Consider the following 18,242-nt stretch of genomic DNA (forward strand, 5'->3'; position numbering starts at 1 on the left):
AAGTCAGAGCATTTTCCAGGAATTTCAGGTTGTTGTCACTGATTTCACTAAAGCTACAGCTTGGAAAGTAGCACAAACCACCCTAGTCTTCCTTCATCCATTTGAAAACATGCTATTAGAATTTACAAAGGACTTCCAAATGGATTCTCTCTTCATTCCATTCCAATTTTCCCAAGAAACAGACAGGTTGGTGCATGGGGGCTCACTGTTTATGCTGCCTCTGCAGGCTCTCTTGGCCCCTGCAGGTGTGACAGTTCCTGAGTGATCAGTGCTGGCTGCCAGGGAAGGGCCACCCTGGCTGGGCCAGGGAGCAGCACAGGAGAGGCGCAGAATGGGCACGTGGAAGACTCACAGACTTGGTCAAAAGGAAAGAACACCCCTGGGGAATCTTTGAATGTGAAGGATGAACTGAAACCACTATTGCCTGTGAGGAATTTTACTTTGCACAACCCTTAAAGCTATGAAATTCCTCTCAACATAAAAAGTGGAAAAAACCCACCAGAGAACTGACAGCTCATTTCTGAGCCGCACTGAGTCATCTAGAATTTCTGCTAAGATTAAATTACACCCCTGCATGAATCACATTACTTCTCATCATAAAAGCTTTCCATTCTAACACCTTATTTACACAGATTACTAAACGAGTCACTACCACTTCAATCTGTAAATTAGTTTTAAATTGAAATATTTCCTAGTCCTCATTTTTGTACCGAAGACAATACATACATACACATAAGGAGTAATACAGGTTCTAACTAATCACTGCAGTATCTTCTGAGGATTATTTCTCTATCAGTTTAAAATAGTGACCTCTACACTGAGGTGCTAATATGTATATAAAAGCCTACACAAACAATATTGCACAAAGTAAGATTTATAATAGAGTAACATATTTTAGAGACCCTTATAAAGAGAAGAGTAATAATTGATATTAAAAAGATGCATCCAGAACTAACACAGCATCTTTGCTTTTGTCTAGTCTAACATAGTGTTTCAAATCTTTCCTACCCCAGTGAGGATTAGAACAAATAAAGTTATCTGGAGACAGCTTAAGTTGCACCAAACCCCAACTTGTACTCTAAATGTGGGGAGGGGGGAGGGAGAGGGAAAAGGGACTTTTCCTTTTGATGACTGGAAAGGGCAGTAATAAATGGGGTGAGTGAAAGTCAAATACAGATTACACATTTACATCCAGAAACATTGAAAGATCGTTTAAAAACTGTTAATAGCTGACACTCTACACATTGAGCATGTGCTGCTGATTTTTCCACAGTAACTGGGTACCCAGGAGCTACACGTGGAAAAAGCAGTCCAACGCCAAAATACTTTTTATTGTGAAATACTAATACAGAACTTACACAGTAAGGCTGTCCTTATTCTAGGAAGTCAGGTATCAGCTCAATGATTATTATATTAAGTGCATCAGTACAAGGGAAAGTGTGGATCCATTGGACACGTTACGACCCGATCAAACAAGCTGCCAAGTTGGTTAAGTATTTTAAAGCCTTAAAGTGCTCAAAGATAGCAGTTTCCTCCACAAGACTACCGAGAGGTTCTCTAATTTTGACACTAGCATTTATCACGTTCAGGGAAGATGTATTTTGGAAGCAAAAACCCTCACACCAAACAACATAAGCAGTGCTGTGAGAAGTGTTAGGTCAGTAAGTCATTGCATTTCAACAGGAATCAGACACTTGCTTCAGTTCTTTTTACAGGTCACCCTTGTAGGAACTGTAAGAAACATCAATTTCTATAGCTTGTATATAAACCAACATGTCAAGAACAGACATACCAAAAATTCCACAAATCATCAAAAGTGCTGTGCTTTCTCTATTTTTTTTCTTTTTCTTTTTTTTTTTTTTTTTTTTTTTTTTACTTTTTTAAGCAATTAAAATGAGATGGGGAAGTCACTTTGCAAGTCTTCTACAAAAGCATCACTTTCTGGTGAAGATTAGAGATAAAGTAAAAGTAGGGAAATAACAGTGACCAATGGTGAGTTCAATCATTTCATGTTCCTGGAGGAATTTCAATCTGACTTTGAGAAGATATTCAACATCTCTTCACTTAAACAGAAAGAAGTGGTAGACCACTGTTACAGGTTGTACTAAGGGGTTAAAATACAACTTGAATTTTGCATAATCTGTGTAAAAAAGATATGCTTGACATTTTGGAATGTCACCTTTCTTTATAGAATTATAGGCAAGATTTCTCCAATAAAACATAAGCCAGTTATAAAACTATAACTTCACATCAAAATTTTAAAAAGTTGTTTAAAAAATGTTTGAATATATACATATCACACAGAAGAGCCTGCATGATCCTGTGGATTGTGTTGCTGATCAGACTCTGTTTTAAAACCTGTAAGGGGCTGGGCCACCTGATCTGGTTGCACAAGTCCTGATATTGAAGAAACAGAGGAGAGCACCCCTGGGGTAAGCTGAATTTCTGTACCTGGTTCTTCAGACTCTATCTTTACACTCACACCTTGGGGTTCACCTTCTGCCTCTGTGTTTCCAGGAACATCACTGCTCAGGCTTGAATTGCTTTCTGCTTTTGGAGAAGTCTCCCCCATGGGGTGGTACTGTTTGAGTCTGATGTGCCAGGCTAAGCTGCAGACTGCTGACACTGTTTTGAACTGATGAATGACATTTCTAGGGATGAAGTAGATGTCATTGTCACACAACTGAATCCTAGCATAGCGAATGCCTTCCCGTCTCATTTGGTTTAGTTTGGCTTCGTCCACCCATTGAACACACTGGGAGAAGGAGAGATGGGAAAGTTAGTGATAAACTCTTCAAACAAATCAGCATCTTCCTGTTTTCAAGTTAATTCATGTCCAAATCAGAATGTTTCCATTTCATGGGTAAAACTTCAAATTCAAATGAGAACTAGACTTTTAAAATACAGTTTCTCAGATATGCACAACTTTAGAGGAGAATGAAGAGGTTTCTATAGTTATAGTTAGAAACTACAAAAATGGGCTGCGTTATTTGGGCTGACAGAACTGAGTTTAGATGCTTCCATAGCCTAAGACATCAGACATTAGAAAAATCAGGAACAGGCATGCATGGCTCAATCAACAGACTGTTTCTACAGCACACCCTGGGATCCACAGCATGAACCCCAGCTCAGGGGAAAGGAAAAGAAAAAGATCCCTTCCAACTGAGCTATTTTATCCTGAACTGAGAGAATTATGGGAACTGATGGGACACAAAAGGGCTGACTTTAGGGAGAAGCTGGGATCTGTCAGAAACTCTGCCCAAAACATCAGGAATGAGCTGTCATGAGGGCAGATTTGATACCTGTGACACTGGAGGTTCATGCAGGTCCAGCTGAAGTCTCTGCACAACATCAGTGAAGTCTTCAGCATGAAAACAAACCACATCTTTGGTTATACGAGGCTGGTCACTCCTAGAAAAAAATGAGAATTCCAGGAATTTTTAAAGTATTTGAGTTACAGAGCATTAAAGCTCTTCCCAGCAGAAAGCTTCATTGAACCAATGACCTGCTTCAGTGTTATACTGTGCACAAAGTCTCAACACTTCTCAATAGTGTATTATTTTGAAAAACAGGGATAATTCATAGATTTCTCTTTTTTCTTTCTCCACTCTTGCTCCATTCACAAGAGAAGTGATGTTTGCATGGGCAATTGTCATGAGTTAGCTTCACCTTTAAGACCGGGTGAAAAAAAGAGGAAGTTAAAGCTACTGGTGACTGATGGGAGTTTTTCTTCCTGACCAATTATCAGCCATTTCCAAGAATTGACAGCAAATCTGACCATTAAAAAGTGAATTCAACTTGTAAACACCCCCTTAAGAAGTATACTCGGAGCTTTCTCGTTCTCTTTCTGGTTTCCGGTTTCCGGCGTTTGAGAGGTAACAAGCTCTGTGTTAGTTTCCCCCCCCCCCCCCAGGCCCGGGACAAGGCCGCAGGGATGGGGGGGGGAGGAGGAGGAGGAGAGAGAAGCCGAGCTTGGCGCCTTTGTTTGGTTTTCAAGGTCTGCTGTTGGACTGAAACTTGACACTATGAACTTTTGCAGCTTTCTTAGAACTTTTGATTCTTTTACTACCTGAATAAACAACCTGTCTTTTTCTTAGAAAGGACAGAGAGAGACAATTAACATGTAAGACATCATAAACCACCAAAAACAGTGAAGAAAAGAGTTAAGTTTAAATAAGAAAGAGAGAAAAGGAGATGCTTGTTGCTGAAAAGTTTTTCTGTTACAGCTATGGAGATGGACAGTAGTTTAAAGACTCCTTTAATTCATGACTAGAGTATGGGAGGAATAGAGTATTCAAGGTGTGGACTTTAAAGAAAAGTAGTTGTGATAACTGTGAGTTGCTGGAACTTAGGAGTGAAGTGAAGATTTTGAAGCTTTAAAAGAGCCAGAGAGATGGCTGTTTTCCAGGAGGGCTCACAGAGAGAAATGAAGAAGATTTCTACCTTTGAATTACTTATCCTTAAAAATGGCATCCCAGGACTTAGAATGACCCATGCACACCTCGGAGGAGTGTACACTGGGAGGAGTAGACTCTAGAAACTCCATAGATTAGCAGAAAGAGACTCCTGTTTCTCTGCGGAGACTGATGAAAAGACTCTAAAAATTGAGACTGTTTTTGACCACCAAGATTCTAAATTTTTTTGTCTCTATGTTGTTATGTGTACAAAGAAATGATCAAGTAGTGAAAAGTAAAAGAGTTCTCTGAAAGTTTATTTTGGTATTCTTATTCTAGTAGTTTGTTAATAAACTGTCTTTATTCCTTTTAAGTTTTAAGCCTGTTTTGCTCTTATTTTAATCCATATCTCTAGCAAGAAATAAGTAGTTTTTTTGTTACTAGCTTAAACCCACGACAGCAATATACTGAAAAGCCTGTGAACCAGGTTCAAACTGCCACTATGAAAGTTCTCTGTGTTCTAGGAACCACAATTTGCCTCAATTCTTCCATTCTAAAATTGGACAGAATAATTCTGCATTAAGGGAAAAATGTAAAATTATAAAGTAACACTGAAGTTGAAGCTGTGAGGAGTTTTATTCAACAGCAGAGTATATGAAATACTGGCATCTTTTAGTCTAATGATATCGCTAACGATGCTATCCAATTTCTACTGTAATTTCTAGCTATTAAAATGATGCAAATCCAGTTTCTCTGCAAGGTCAACAGCAATATCCCGGGTGCATAACCTGAGAAAGCACCGCAGCTGTGAAGCTAATTGCACTGAACTCCCAGACTGCAGTTACAAAAGCTAGAATGAACATACGTGCTCAGGAAAAGAATAATCAAGGATGACGGTCCAAGTTTAAGGCTTTTGTACATCACTAAAATATTCTGCAAGCTGCTGCTACAAATTTTTTACTGCCTCTAGAAGGAAAAATAAGAGGTGCACAGCTTGAGGTTTTCAGCTCTATGCAGCTTTTGAATCACAGAATCACACATGAACTAGGTTGCAAAAGACCTTTAAGATCATCTAGTCCAACCTATGGCCTAACACCTCCTCATCAACTAAACCATAGCACTGAGTGCCACATCCTGGTTTTATTTTTAAACACATCCAATGAGTCCACCACCTCCCTGGGCAGACGATTCCAGTGATTGTCTCATTATAGGGTTTAAACTGTTTCTGATTAGGTTTGTTTTGCAAAGAATTTTTATTTTTTTTAAAAAAGAATAGCTGCATTCCAGCAGCACTTACCATTCCCCAAACTGCACAGCTTTGAGCACCCCGACAGCAGCTGTGCTCTGCCAGTCAAAGCCCTGCCCCACGTGGTCAGCGTGAGCTCTGGTCCTGTCCTCAAACAGGACCTCACGGGGCTCGCTGGTCCGAGGTAGGTACTGCAGGTTCTTGATCTCGTTCATGGACCTGCAATGGGACAAAAACACACTAAAAATGTCCCTGTTGCTCAAAAATTAACATTTGTACTGAAATAATCTTGAAATGGTGGGTGCTGCAGGATTCCAAGGAACAAAGCATTTCCTTGATTTTTTTCTAGGTGTTTATTTGCTGAAAGATTGAAACAAAAGTAGCAAAGTACAATTCAGCTTATGAGATCAAACTTCACAAAACAAATCAAATCACATACTTTTTGTGTTCACTTGTGCTGAAAGACTTCCTCCAAGAATGTATTGGTATGTGAAATAGAGCTATCCTACAGAACCTGAGCTTCAGGTATTTGGGAGTACATCCAAAAATTCTTGAAACGACAATTAAAATATGCTTCCAAATTTGCTGAAATTCGTCTTAGAGCACTCTTGCAGGGACAGAAAGCAAGCACACACAATAATTCCTGAGCAGGCAGGCAGTGCTTTAGCACTGACTGCACTCTGATGCAGCATAAGCAGTAGAAGGATCTCTGCTGTTTTACAGCATTCCACCTGCCCTCACCACCAAATTGGTCCTTGCCACAGAAATAAGACTAATTAAGCCTCCTGAAGGATAACAAAAGGAGGTTTTAATCTTAAAGCACTGATCTAGGCTATGTGAGAAGTACTGAAAGAAGTTGTGAAATAAAATACCCATCACAGGTAACATTTGCTTTGTCTGCTGAGCCAATTTGAAACAAAGTGAAAGTGAAACTTGAATCTGAATTAGTCCTCTGAAAAGCTAGTTGCACATCAAGCACTTTGCTTTTGTTCTCAAATATGACACAGACTTAACTGCAATGTTTTGCCTCAAGTACAAAAGGAAACCCAAACTGTACCGGCGCCGTTTGAAGGGTGATTTTGGCATATCAGCTGTGGGGATCATCTGCTCTCCCGGCCTCACCCACATGATGGGTCCATCATCACTCTGGGACCTGCACTGAAGTCTGAGACTGGAAAGAGTCCCCCAGGGCAAAGTCATCTAAAAGAAAATAGGAACAGAACAACCCACAAAACACACATAACACAAAACACTGGGTAAGATAGAAAAATTAAATGATGCCTTTGGTAAAACTGGTTCATATCTGCTGTCAGAAGAATTGCATAGAAACTAAGTAAGTTTGAGAGGAAAAAGATATTCCAAGCTAATTTTGTCAAGCATAGTTTTTAGGGAAGTAGAAGTGCATGTATATATAACAAACTTGATTTTTTTTTTTAATTAGCCACCTCATTCCTTGCCTTTGGACACAGGAAAGAATGAACTTCAGTAGCCCAAATAAGCACACCATAAAGAAAATACCTTACACTTTCTAATAACTTGGAAATCTAACAATTGCTTAAATATCTACAGTGCTCTGATCACAAGTTAATGCTTACTCTAAGAAATGGAGATTCTTCCAACATATCTAGGAATTCTGGGAAGTAGTCCCCAACTTCTTCATCCACTGCTCCCACCAGGCTGATCTGGCGCATGGGTCCTGCTCTGTAGGTGCCACAGCAGTACGTCCGATTGACCTGAAGGCCAGACAGGAGACACAACACCATCACAGCTTTAGTCCTCTCACAGGAGATTAAAACTAACTAATCTAACACAGCTGGGATCAATCTTGGACTCATCTACACCTGTTTCAGGAGCTGTGCCTTTGGGAATACGCACAGGGACTGTTTAGAACAGAAGGGAAAGAAAGGACTCCTGCTTGTACTCCTGACAGGAAATCCTTCTGAAGTTTGAATAACAGCAAGTTATTTGTTATTGCAAAGAATATTTGACTAATTCAGGAACAATTCAACACTTCCAGGCTGACTTGAGAAAACAACCACACAAGGTTTCATTGTGACTCAGTCTTTCTCCAGCAAGCTTCAACTCTCCACTAGTTTGTGCAGCTGGACTGTTGCTTCTACGTTTCAAACCGGATGCTCCTGGGACATGCATATTCCTCATTTCAGCCCTGTCCCTGAGGTCCTCCCCCTGGGACTGCAGTGAAAAGCTTCAGTGTCCTTCCTGCAGTGGTTCTGGTGGTGCTATTATAGTATACACAGAATATTGGGCAAAAAGCAGAGGAAATTAGAGATTTAGCTGGAAAGCCAGTGCTCATGGAGAAGAATTTTAGGATAACCATTTGCAGCAAAACCTACTGTCAGTGCTGGGGCCAGAAACACTTTAATCTCAAGCTCGTGGACATCCTCTAGAACACAGACTGTCCCACCTTCCAGGGCATCTGGAAACTTTTCTTGCCAATTTCCTGTTCCCAGAGGAGAGCCATGGGCAAACTCCAGTGTTCTGTAACCTCATCCTATGGACTGCAGCTGGAAGGTGCCACTGGCCACAGAGGAGGTTCTGTGTAGATACCACAGCTAAATGACACTATAGAGCACAAGCTCTATACAGCACAAGTCTGTTTTGCACACTCAATTGTGTCTGAGCCCCAGCCTTCAGTGCTCTAAAAAACTCCAGCTGTTCTCCATGTCTGAGTGGTGGGATAATACAGACAATTACTGGTAAATCTTCAGTTTAACAGTCATGTTCACACAGTGTGATGCACTTTATAACTCCACTTATAGATACATGGGTGGAGCAGCTTAGCTTTTAGTTTCAGTTTTGCATGTTTAGCGAGCAAACCAGATGTCATTAAACTAGTCCACGGAGTTGTTAAAGGTAAATTAGGAGAGACTAATAAAGGAAGAATAGAATTACTGCTGCAATTTTATCCTCCAGCAGAAGCCATAGATATTTCACTTCTTAATTGCAGGAGTTTAGCTCACTCTATTTGCTGAATGCAGTTCAGAGCAGGAGCACTGGAACACCTCAGCAATATTTTAGTTCTGTGCACCTACAGACAAACTGAGGACTGAAGGGCCCTGGTCCTTCTCCAGCGAAGCTTAACTGCCTGGCACCGTTTATGTAAGTGGAGACAGACTCTTTCCAGATGAGTTCTGTGCTACTGAAACCACCTGGTGAGAGTCACTGGTATTTCACAGGTCTTGGCATGAGTTAAAATAAATTGGAATTCCATAAGCAGTTTCTCCTTGTAATGTTTTCAATGGAAATGGAAAATGAGAAGTTTTAACTATTTATTTTTAATGCACTGGAACAATGAAAAAATAGACAAGAACTCAGGAATTACAAAGGAAAGAGTAGAAATACTTTAGGGAAACATTGGATTTCAATGTTTTGTTAGTTTTTAATAGAAATTAAAGGAATATAACAGACTTGAGGATTAAACCTATGACATATTTACACTGAAAACATGCACCAACCCACAGGAATCCCCAGAAGGCTGTACTATTCATCTCAAGCACCTCAATCACAGGGGATGTAGCCTGCTAGTTTAATATGCCATAAAAAACCTCCTCATTTTTTTTAAAACTGCTTCTCTCTCATTGTTAATTCCTTCTGAGCAGCAAACACCAACAACACCAGTTAGGCCAGCAGTCTCAAGAATATGATGTAATGAACATCTGAAAGAACAGGCACCTTGCTCTCACTTTACAGCTGGGTGGTTTTAGTGTCCCATGAGCAAGCACCCTCCTGGCTGCACTGCAAACTCTTTGGCCTTACATTCACCAGGTGCTCCAGTTCTCCTCTGAGCTCTATTCACTCCACAGCCACCTGCCTGCACCCCTTATTGCAGGAAGAAAGCTGAGATGATGAAAGAGCTGAAGTCACTTTGTTATATCCACTAGGATCTCTCTCAGTGTTTTTTACTTTTGTTTAAAGTTCAGCTCTTGTTTAGGAATTTAGCTGGGGTCACTCCAGTTCATACAGCTGCCAGAAGTCAGTAACTTATTACCACAGCACCTCCCTTGCCATAATTTGTTCCCTGTGCTGCTTTAAAAGCAGCAGTGCATCACAAGCAGTCACTGCTACTGTTTTTACTGTTGCAAAAAGACAATGGGGCCAGTAAGATCACTCAGGCAGCCTGTGCCCTTTCAAATGCCACCCAGCCATCACTGCCATGTGTACCCCCCACACTGACAGTGAGATGGGCACGTTTAAAATTAGCTCTTGAGTGCTCATGGAGACATTTTCTCTCAGCTGCACCTTGTGGCTATCAGTGTTTCCCACACTTGGGTGAGAACAGAAGCAGGCAGAGGCAGTTTCCTGTCAGAGGCACAGAGCTGGTGTTTATTTGCATGCTCCTGAGCCACCCCAGCCTCACCACTGGTTAAGTGAGCAGCACAGGGTGAGAAGAGGACACACGGATGAGGCATCAGCTGGAGACAAATGAAATTAAGTCTCAGAAGCTTCTCTCCAGTTGCAAGAAAAGCATGAATCAGTTGACAGCAACAATATTTCAGTATGCCAAGTCAGCTATGAAACCAACCACACAAACACTTGGCTACAAGGAAGAAAGCAAGAGCAGAAGGCTGATTCCTGCTGAAGGACATGCCAGCGCAGCAAGGGTGACATGTTTGACTAAAATCTGACATCATGCAGGATCACTGGGCATTGTTTGTATGGCTTTAGTGATAAACCAAATGAAGTTTGCAGTACAGATGCACAATTTCTCCACTCAATACTTTAGTAGCTACTGCTAAAAAAATAAATTACCCTTCCAGAATCAGAGAAGTTCACATGGGGCAGACAACCAAGCTGTGATGTGGTTAATGAACCAAAGCTGTCAGGGACAGAGTAACCTGTTGTGAGCAACAGGAGTAAGAAAACTTACCCAGTTATCACCTGTTGGCTGCTTTCCCACCTTCTTCCCAGAAGAAACAGCAGCTTATGCAAAACCTACTTCCCCAATTCTCTTTCCTGGCCTCTTCCCAGAACCCCCACACACCCCCTGTGACAGCCTAACTGTTCTTTGGATCACAGAGAGAATTCATCAGGCAGAGAATTGATCAGCTAGGAAAAAAAGAAGTGTTTTTTGAACTCTAAATATATTCTCATTCACTGAGTGGAAGCAATTGTACTGAAGTGATAAGGAAAATAAGAGTTCATTCCAGCTGCACCACAAAGAGTTTCCAAATTAGTGTGCCCTTATGTGAGGAAAGCTTACAAACTACTGCTCAGTGATTTGAGTCTTGAAAGCTCTCAGCCCAAGTGCACAGCTTCACCCTAAAGCTGAGCTCCAGTACTTCAGTGTTAGAACCCATGAGTGCCAATGCAAGCAAAGAACCCACAGGACATTAAAGCTGAATTATTTTAAGATACTGAAACCAAACACATATGTAACAAATATATATTGGAGTGCTTTGCTATAAACTCACTGCCCTGAGAACAAAGGAATTCACCTTGCAAAGCAGTTAATTATCACTAGATTTACCAAGTCCTTCAGATTAAAGTCCATATTTTGAATACTGCAATTCAAATTTAGTTTCACTAAAAACACAAAACAGCTGAATGTCATGCAAGCCAAAGATCACATTAACTTGCAGTTTACAGAACAAATTTAGATTTCTTGACACTGAATCTTCAGGATTCAAGACTCCCTAATCCTCCAGACCCCCTCGGCACAGGTCTGTGCAGCAAACAAACTCATGCAGAGAGAACGAACCTAGAACGGAGGCAACTTAATTATAAATAATCAGTGTTACAGCATACAATAGTGCAACATGTTTAATCTGCAAACGCACAAGTATGAAGTGCTTCTTGCACTGTACAGTTCTTGTACAGAAGAGTGAAAAGTGAAGCTTGGCCAATCTGTTCATCCCTCATCAGATCTGCCAAGGAACAGCAGCCCAACAGCCAGGTTCATCACCCAGGCCCCCGAGCAGGGCATTGCAGCCTTCTCCATTCCAAGACAAGCCAGCATGAGAAACTTGGGTGAACCCACTAGCAATTCCAATGTTTCCTTCAGCTTTTCCATCACCTGTATTCTCTGGAGAGCCCTGCTCCACCTGCCTGTGATAGCTCCCCTGCTCTGTTTGCTCAGGGAGAAGTGCACTAACGCACTTCAGCCAGAGAGGATTAACCAGGTCATGCTGGAGCTGGGTTTAGAGAAGTGGTTTAGACCAGCTGAACCTTATGTCATGACTCAATCAAGTTTAGACAGTACTTAAAATAGAATTAATTGAAGTACCAGCAGACTATAACCCAGCAAAGCCTCTTATTTATTACCATACATTCCTCACGTGTATTTATAGTGCTAGTATTTGCGCACACAGGACATTCACTGAGAAAAAATGCAATTGTTAAACATTCCAGAGGCTCTTTCAGCCATTTCAGGGGTCATCACATATACTCAAGCCAGAATGCAATCAGGACACTAAAGAATACATATAAATCCCTAATACAGAAGACTTCAAAGCCTGATCTGTGGACACATCTGCAGCACACAGGTGTGTGCTGTGCAGAAGTGCTATTGCCCACAGCAGTGGTTCAGAGACTTTTTGGGGTACTCTGCACCCAGACACAGCATAACTGATTACTTAAATCAAGAAACAGAAGCTGGTTGAAGTAAGTGCTGCAGCAGAAAATCACTGTCAAACAAAAAGCCAAGTGTCAGAATTATTCATTTAATGCTATTCAGAGACTCCACAGCAACCAAGCAGTAATTTTCTGTAAAGGAGTAATTGTTTTTCCAATGCAAATCTTGCTTATAAGCATTTGGTAAACCCTGCAGAGACCCAAATAGCCCATCAACAAGCACTGACGCTCCAAAGCCTATTGTCAATGCTGTGTTCCTATCCTACTGAACGCTACTACACTTTCAGATTTATCCTCCCAACAGGTGAACTAGTAAATGTAATTAATGTCTCAACTAAAGACCTTAAAGGTAATCAACCGTTTGGATCCATTCTCAGACTGAACAGAAAGAAGCTTTATTCCATCAAAAAAGAAATTTATCTAAGCTCCAATCTTGTGGTATACTCATAGATACTTCTGAGTTTGATCACAAGACTAAAATGCCAGAGATTTTCATATGGGAATCTTAAAATTAGCTTAGTTTTTACTGCAGCATCCGTTTAAGTTACACAGAGATACAGTTTCAGAATTTAGTTTCAGCGTAACATGGAAACAAAGGGAGTAAATAAAATTAAACTCCTTTTCCAAGGCAATTTTAAAGACCCTCTAACAACCTTCAACTTAGAAAGTTTAAGCAGCATAAGGCATTGAGGGGAATTAAGATAATAAAAAACTTGTGAAACAGATATACTGAAACATGAAAAGTAACATCATCGCAAAAAAAACCCCAAACCTCAAGACCCTGAAAACAAACCCCAGCTCTACTGACTAGAAAAACAGCACTAGCATTTGCAGTCCATGCAACTCCTGACAAAGACTTGGCTGTTGTTTTGAACAATCTCAGTGTTTGCCCAAGTTTAGAAGAAAAATATGCTCGGTGCAGATCTTTCCTCAGGTCACAGGTAGCAGTGTCTGACGTGTGATTCACCAGCTACCTGAGAGCACAGAAAAGCTTTACACAGATGCAGGAATAAACAGCACAGTAGTGTGGCCCTAACATCACTTTTCTTCATTAGAAAATAAATTTGTGACTTGCCTATTTTAAATCATACCTGCTCTGGGTTACTCAGATTAATCAAATCTAGGTATTGTGCAACAGTTATGCTTTTGAATAGTTCTTACCTGAGAGTGAAAATTTGAAATTGTTGTTGTTTCAATGTCCTTCTTGCCCAAAATTTCCATTTTCACTGGAGTATTTGGAAAGTTAAAAGCAAAGTAATCCAGGAAGTCTGGTAAATAGGCAGCTGCTCCGTGCACTATGGCTAAAGCATAGTAAGCTGCATTTTTATCATTTTCACTGAATGACAATGCAAGAAACTCTTCTGCAAATCTCTCCATCTCCACTGGAGACAAAAATGAGAGTTCATCCATGTAAGCATGCAGGACCAGGGCACCTCCATTGGACTGATGCTCCTCGTGAATGAAGTTACTGAATTTAGTGCCAGTCTTCAGGAAGCTGCTGCGGACAGAGTGCTCCTGGTGTGTCACAAAGGGGGTTTGTACTCCCTGGGGTATCCGGTATTCCTGCATGCCCAAATTCAGCCTGCACAGCTGCTCATCCTTCAGGTACCTGAAGGATTCCTTGTTCATTTCCAGGTTGTCACACTGTCCTTGAGACAGAGTCTCCTTGTCAATGCGAGTGAGTCCAGCACACACAGTCTGCACCTCTTTGTTGTACATCTTCAGACGTTTTCCCCTCACATCTTCCCGGTGTTTCTTTTTCTTTTTTTTCTTTATTTTCTTCATAATAAGACTGTCAGCTCGCTGGGTTTTGCCATTTTCATCTGGAGTTTCTGGTAACAACAATGAAGAGAAGATTAGAGTTCTGCAGTTGCAGCATATTCACCCCAAAAGAATTCAGGCTTCTCACTTGCTGAAGGGATCTACTCCCAGGGAGATTGACCGGTCTTAAAACACTGCATTTTTGGTTGTACAATTCAGTCAAAAGTCAGGCTATCTATAGTTATACAAATAAAGCCTTGAGTTAAGGAAAACTTCCAAAATTCTAGCTTAATATTTTAGAAATACTTCAATTTAAACAGATTTATTAGAATACCTTTAAAAGGAGTCTGTATTCAGAACATCTATAATTAAATACATTAATAACTTCTGATGTTTAAGGCAGTGCCATACAGGGAAAGAGGATAAACAAGTATGTGTAACATTTAAACATCAAGACTTTCATTACAGAACACTTCCCTGCTTTTAGACAGGTGATAGAGAAGCAGAGTAGCACTGAAGAGCTACAAGCTTTACTTACATTTAGAGGTAAAAACACTTAAGTAAATCTTAGCTTGCTGATCTTTTAAAATTAAAGGACCCAAATCATCACATCAACAAATTCGGTCTTACAGTTAACGATTCAGTTGAGAGAAAGAAATTAAGAGCCTGTTTTAGTTGTTCTACTTTTTTTTTGAGGTTAATCAACCTCCAAAATGCTGAGAGATAAAATGTAAAGGAGTAGTTCTGTCAGGCAAAATGGAATAGTTTAAGTTCTTCTTATTTCAAGAATAAAAACTAATTTAAATAACGTTTAGCAAGGGACAAAGCTAATTAGAAAACTTGATGCTCCAGCTGTTAAAAACTCAAATTGCCAAGACAAGATTTTAACATGCCTGAATCAAAGAACCATTTCATCCAACAATGCCCATAAATCTCCTGAAGATGTGTTAGCAGAATAGCCATGGGGATGAGCACAACCTGCAGCTGAAGGCAACACCTGACCAAAGATGCAGTGACTAAAGTTTTACCATTTCCCCTCAGCACAGGGCTTTGTCCTAATACAATTTCCTTTCTTTGGCTGCACACTGGTATTCCCTCTTTATTCTCTTAGAGCACTTAAGTTAAAGAAAAAAATACATGTTACACTGTTTTATGAGGAAAGGTGTAGTGATAAAACACAGGCAGCTCCAGGTTCTTTAGTGTAACCAGTGTTTAACTGGATCATTACTGGTTTGGTCTTAGAGCTCCTTACTAGAGAGGGCTGACCTTCATAACAGCCTGGAGTAAGGAACAGAGTTACTCATGGAACAAGAAAGAGCTGATTGCTTAATCCTCACTTTGTACAATAGTCTTAGGACCTGAAATTCAAGTTTTCACTGTGCTGCTGCAGCCCTTGCAAACAGCAAAGGCCCTGATCTTTCAGAGAAACCAGGAAAAGCAGGGTGGTATCACTTGTTCCAGGAAGTCAACTGAAACGGTTCTTGGAATGAGGTTTTCTGCAAGACTCGGATGTGAGGGGAACATGGTTTGCTCAGTCACTGGGCTCTCAAGCACAGACACTGCTTTACTCACTGACTGAACGTGCAATTCACACACCAGGTATTTTTCCTGGTGAGATCAGAGGTCCCAAGCTGGAACTAAAAAAGAATTTCATGTCCCACTGAGGTGTAGGAAATACTTTCCTATGCACGTTTCTAAGAACATTTGGTTGTTAAAGGTCTCTTATTTTAAGCATTTCTGATTCTAGGTATAGTTTTAAAACCTCACACATTTTAATTCAAAGTATCTTCCTGCCATATCCTAATAACAGACAGAGGAATCCTTGCATTTGGGAGCTTCCAGTGAGCACTTGTCTGTTTTCTGGATAAAAGCTGCCCTGGCTGCTGCTGGATACACTGAACACAGCAGAGTCCCACTATTACAGTGAGTAACTGCTGTATTCAGTGAAGCTAAACACATATGGCATAATAATGCCTGGCAATCTTGAAGGAAATATTGTTTTAATTATTTCTTTAAATAAACAGAAAGCCTCCAGCACCTCAAACACAAAAAAGCTGTGGACGGGTCACTAAACTATGGGCTCAGTAGTGAGGCGTAGTGAGGCATAGTGACAGCAATGCCAATAACTCAGCTACTCTAAACTGATCAGACATCCCACAAGAGAACTAGAACCATTATTAAACAGCAGAAACAGTGGGGGTGGTCACTGTCACCTGGGGCCACATATAAGCATAGTATAGTCAGTGTAATAGGTAATTTAATTAGATTATAGATCAAAATAAACACTGATATTCAGGAAAAGAAATACAGCCCCATCCCTAAAGGCACAACCCCTACAGCTGCAGGCAGGCAGTGCTCAGATGAGCAAACAGCGTTCCCTTGCAAATCTGGAATTCTGATGCTCATTTTCACACTGTTTAAGCTTTCATTAAGAGGCCTAATTTAATTCTGGGTTAGAACTGACACAGTGACACTCCATTCTACAAAGTTATACTGCTCCAAACTTTTGCTTGATAAACACTGTTAAAACTGCAGAGGTTTACAACGAGGAGCTTTTATAATCATTGTTCAAGCACAGCTGTGTGGAAGCATTAACCAGTGGAGAAAAGCCTCTCCCAGTAATAGTTCTGTCCGTTCTTAAGACAGTCCTACCTAGAGTTTACTCTACAGACACTTGACTTGTGTAAGCAAGTGCATCTTTGGTTTCATTGGCACAAAACCTGCCCATACACTCCTCAAGCATAATTCACCACATTATATTTTTAATTACAGTAGCTTTTGCAGTTATTTTTTATCTATATTGCTCTCTCCAATAAGATTTTTATTATAACAAATCTCTGAGCAGAACCAAAACAATCACTTTGCACTGTACTGTTAAAAAAAAATAAACAAAACCACACACAGCACACACCAAAATCCAGAGATATTTTGGCATTTCAATGAAAGAAAACACAGAATAATTCGGGTTGGAAGGGACCTCTAGAGATCATCCAGTGAAACCCCACTGGCAAGACAGGGTCACCTGGAGCAGGTGACACAGGTTTGGAATATCTCCAAGGACCTCCCTGAGCACCTGTTCCAGTGCTCTGCCACCCTTCGTTGAAATAAATTCTTCCTTATGTTGAGGAGGAACTTCTTGTGTTTTAGTTTATGGCAATTCTGCCTTGTCCTGTTGCTGGGCACCCCTGAAAAGAATCTGGCACCATCCTCTCACACCCGCCTTGGAAATATTTGTATGGAATCACGAGATCCCTTTTCAGGCCACTTATTAAAATCAATAATTAAAAATAAGAAAATGAAAAATAATGAAAAAACAAAAAAAAAAAACCAAAAAAAGCAAACCAGCAGCTCCGCACACGTTATTGCAAACACAGAGGGAAGAAACCTTCATTCCCACAGCACTTGCACGCTGGAGCTACGATGAGGGCGATTCTGACAGCAGCAGCAGCGCACCCACCCCGCGCTCCGTCCCCGGGCCAGCACCGCCGTTCCCGCTACGACACGGCCGGACCAGGGCCGCCGAACCCGCTGCGCTGCCGCCGCCCGCTGCCCTCCACAGGTGCGCCCGGGGCTCCCGGCGCGGTGCTGCCGCCGCCCGGCCGAGCCCGCCGGGGGCACCCGCCGGCCCCGCGCCCCTCGCGCCCCCCGCCGCTCACCTCGCTGGCTGGGCCGCCCCGCCGCGCCGTCCGCGGGGCTGCCGCGCCTCGCCTTGTGGCCAGTGGGCTCGGCGTGGTGCCGGTGGTGGTGTCGGCGCTCCCCGGGCGGCGGGAGGCTGAGCGGGGAGAACGTGAACAGCCCCGCGGCGGCGGGGAGGGCGGGCGGGGGCAGCGGCTCAGCCGGGCCGGGCCCCGCCAGCATCGGCTGGCTCGGCCGGGCCCGCTTGGCGGCCGGCGGTTCGCCGGCTGCCGCCCGCCGGCGGCGAGGCCCGCGGGGCCGGGCGGGCCGGTCCGCTGAGGGCGGCGGCGGCTCCTCCGGGGCCCGCGGCACCGCGGCGACCTGCGCGGCCATTTCAGGGGCTCCCTCACACACATTTAAATGGCCCGAGCGCCGGGCGCCGCCACGCACGCGCAGCCGCGGGGCACTGTGGGACGTGTAGTTCGGGGGCGGGGGGCGCGTGCGCGCGGCGCGGGTCACGTGGGCGGCGGGGGGAGGGCGGGAAAGTGCTGAGGGAGCCCGGCCCCGGGGTGTGGAGAGGCGTGAAAAAACTTTTGTTTTAGCGGTGTTTGTCGCTTGTTCTGAAGTGCTTCATC

At 42.3% G+C, this 18,242-nt stretch overlaps 1 protein-coding gene across 2 annotated transcripts; it reads right to left on the reverse strand.

Moving 5' to 3' along the window:
- Positions 1–1,083: 1,083 nt before the first annotated feature.
- Positions 1,084–18,034, reverse strand: RSBN1 (round spermatid basic protein 1). Of its 2 annotated transcripts, none has more exons than XM_058855907.1 (7): positions 17,649–18,034; positions 13,393–14,063; positions 7,236–7,373; positions 6,698–6,840; positions 5,692–5,859; positions 3,303–3,411; positions 1,084–2,755 (listed from the first exon to the last, which is right to left on the reverse strand). In XM_058855907.1, exons 1-7 carry the CDS (start codon positions 17,998–18,000, stop codon positions 2,297–2,299), a joined length of 2,040 nt encoding a protein of 679 aa, XP_058711890.1. In that variant the 5' UTR covers positions 18,001–18,034; the 3' UTR covers positions 1,084–2,296. The 2 variants fall into 2 exon arrangements, with proteins under 2 accessions (XP_058711890.1, XP_058711889.1); XM_058855906.1 differs by lacking the exon at positions 17,649–18,034 and adding an exon at positions 17,450–17,588.
- Positions 18,035–18,242: the final 208 nt, after the last annotated feature.

The sequence above is a fragment of the Poecile atricapillus genome, chromosome 23 (assembly GCF_030490865.1).
Source record: "Poecile atricapillus isolate bPoeAtr1 chromosome 23, bPoeAtr1.hap1, whole genome shotgun sequence".
Lineage (NCBI taxonomy): Eukaryota > Metazoa > Chordata > Aves > Passeriformes > Paridae > Poecile > Poecile atricapillus.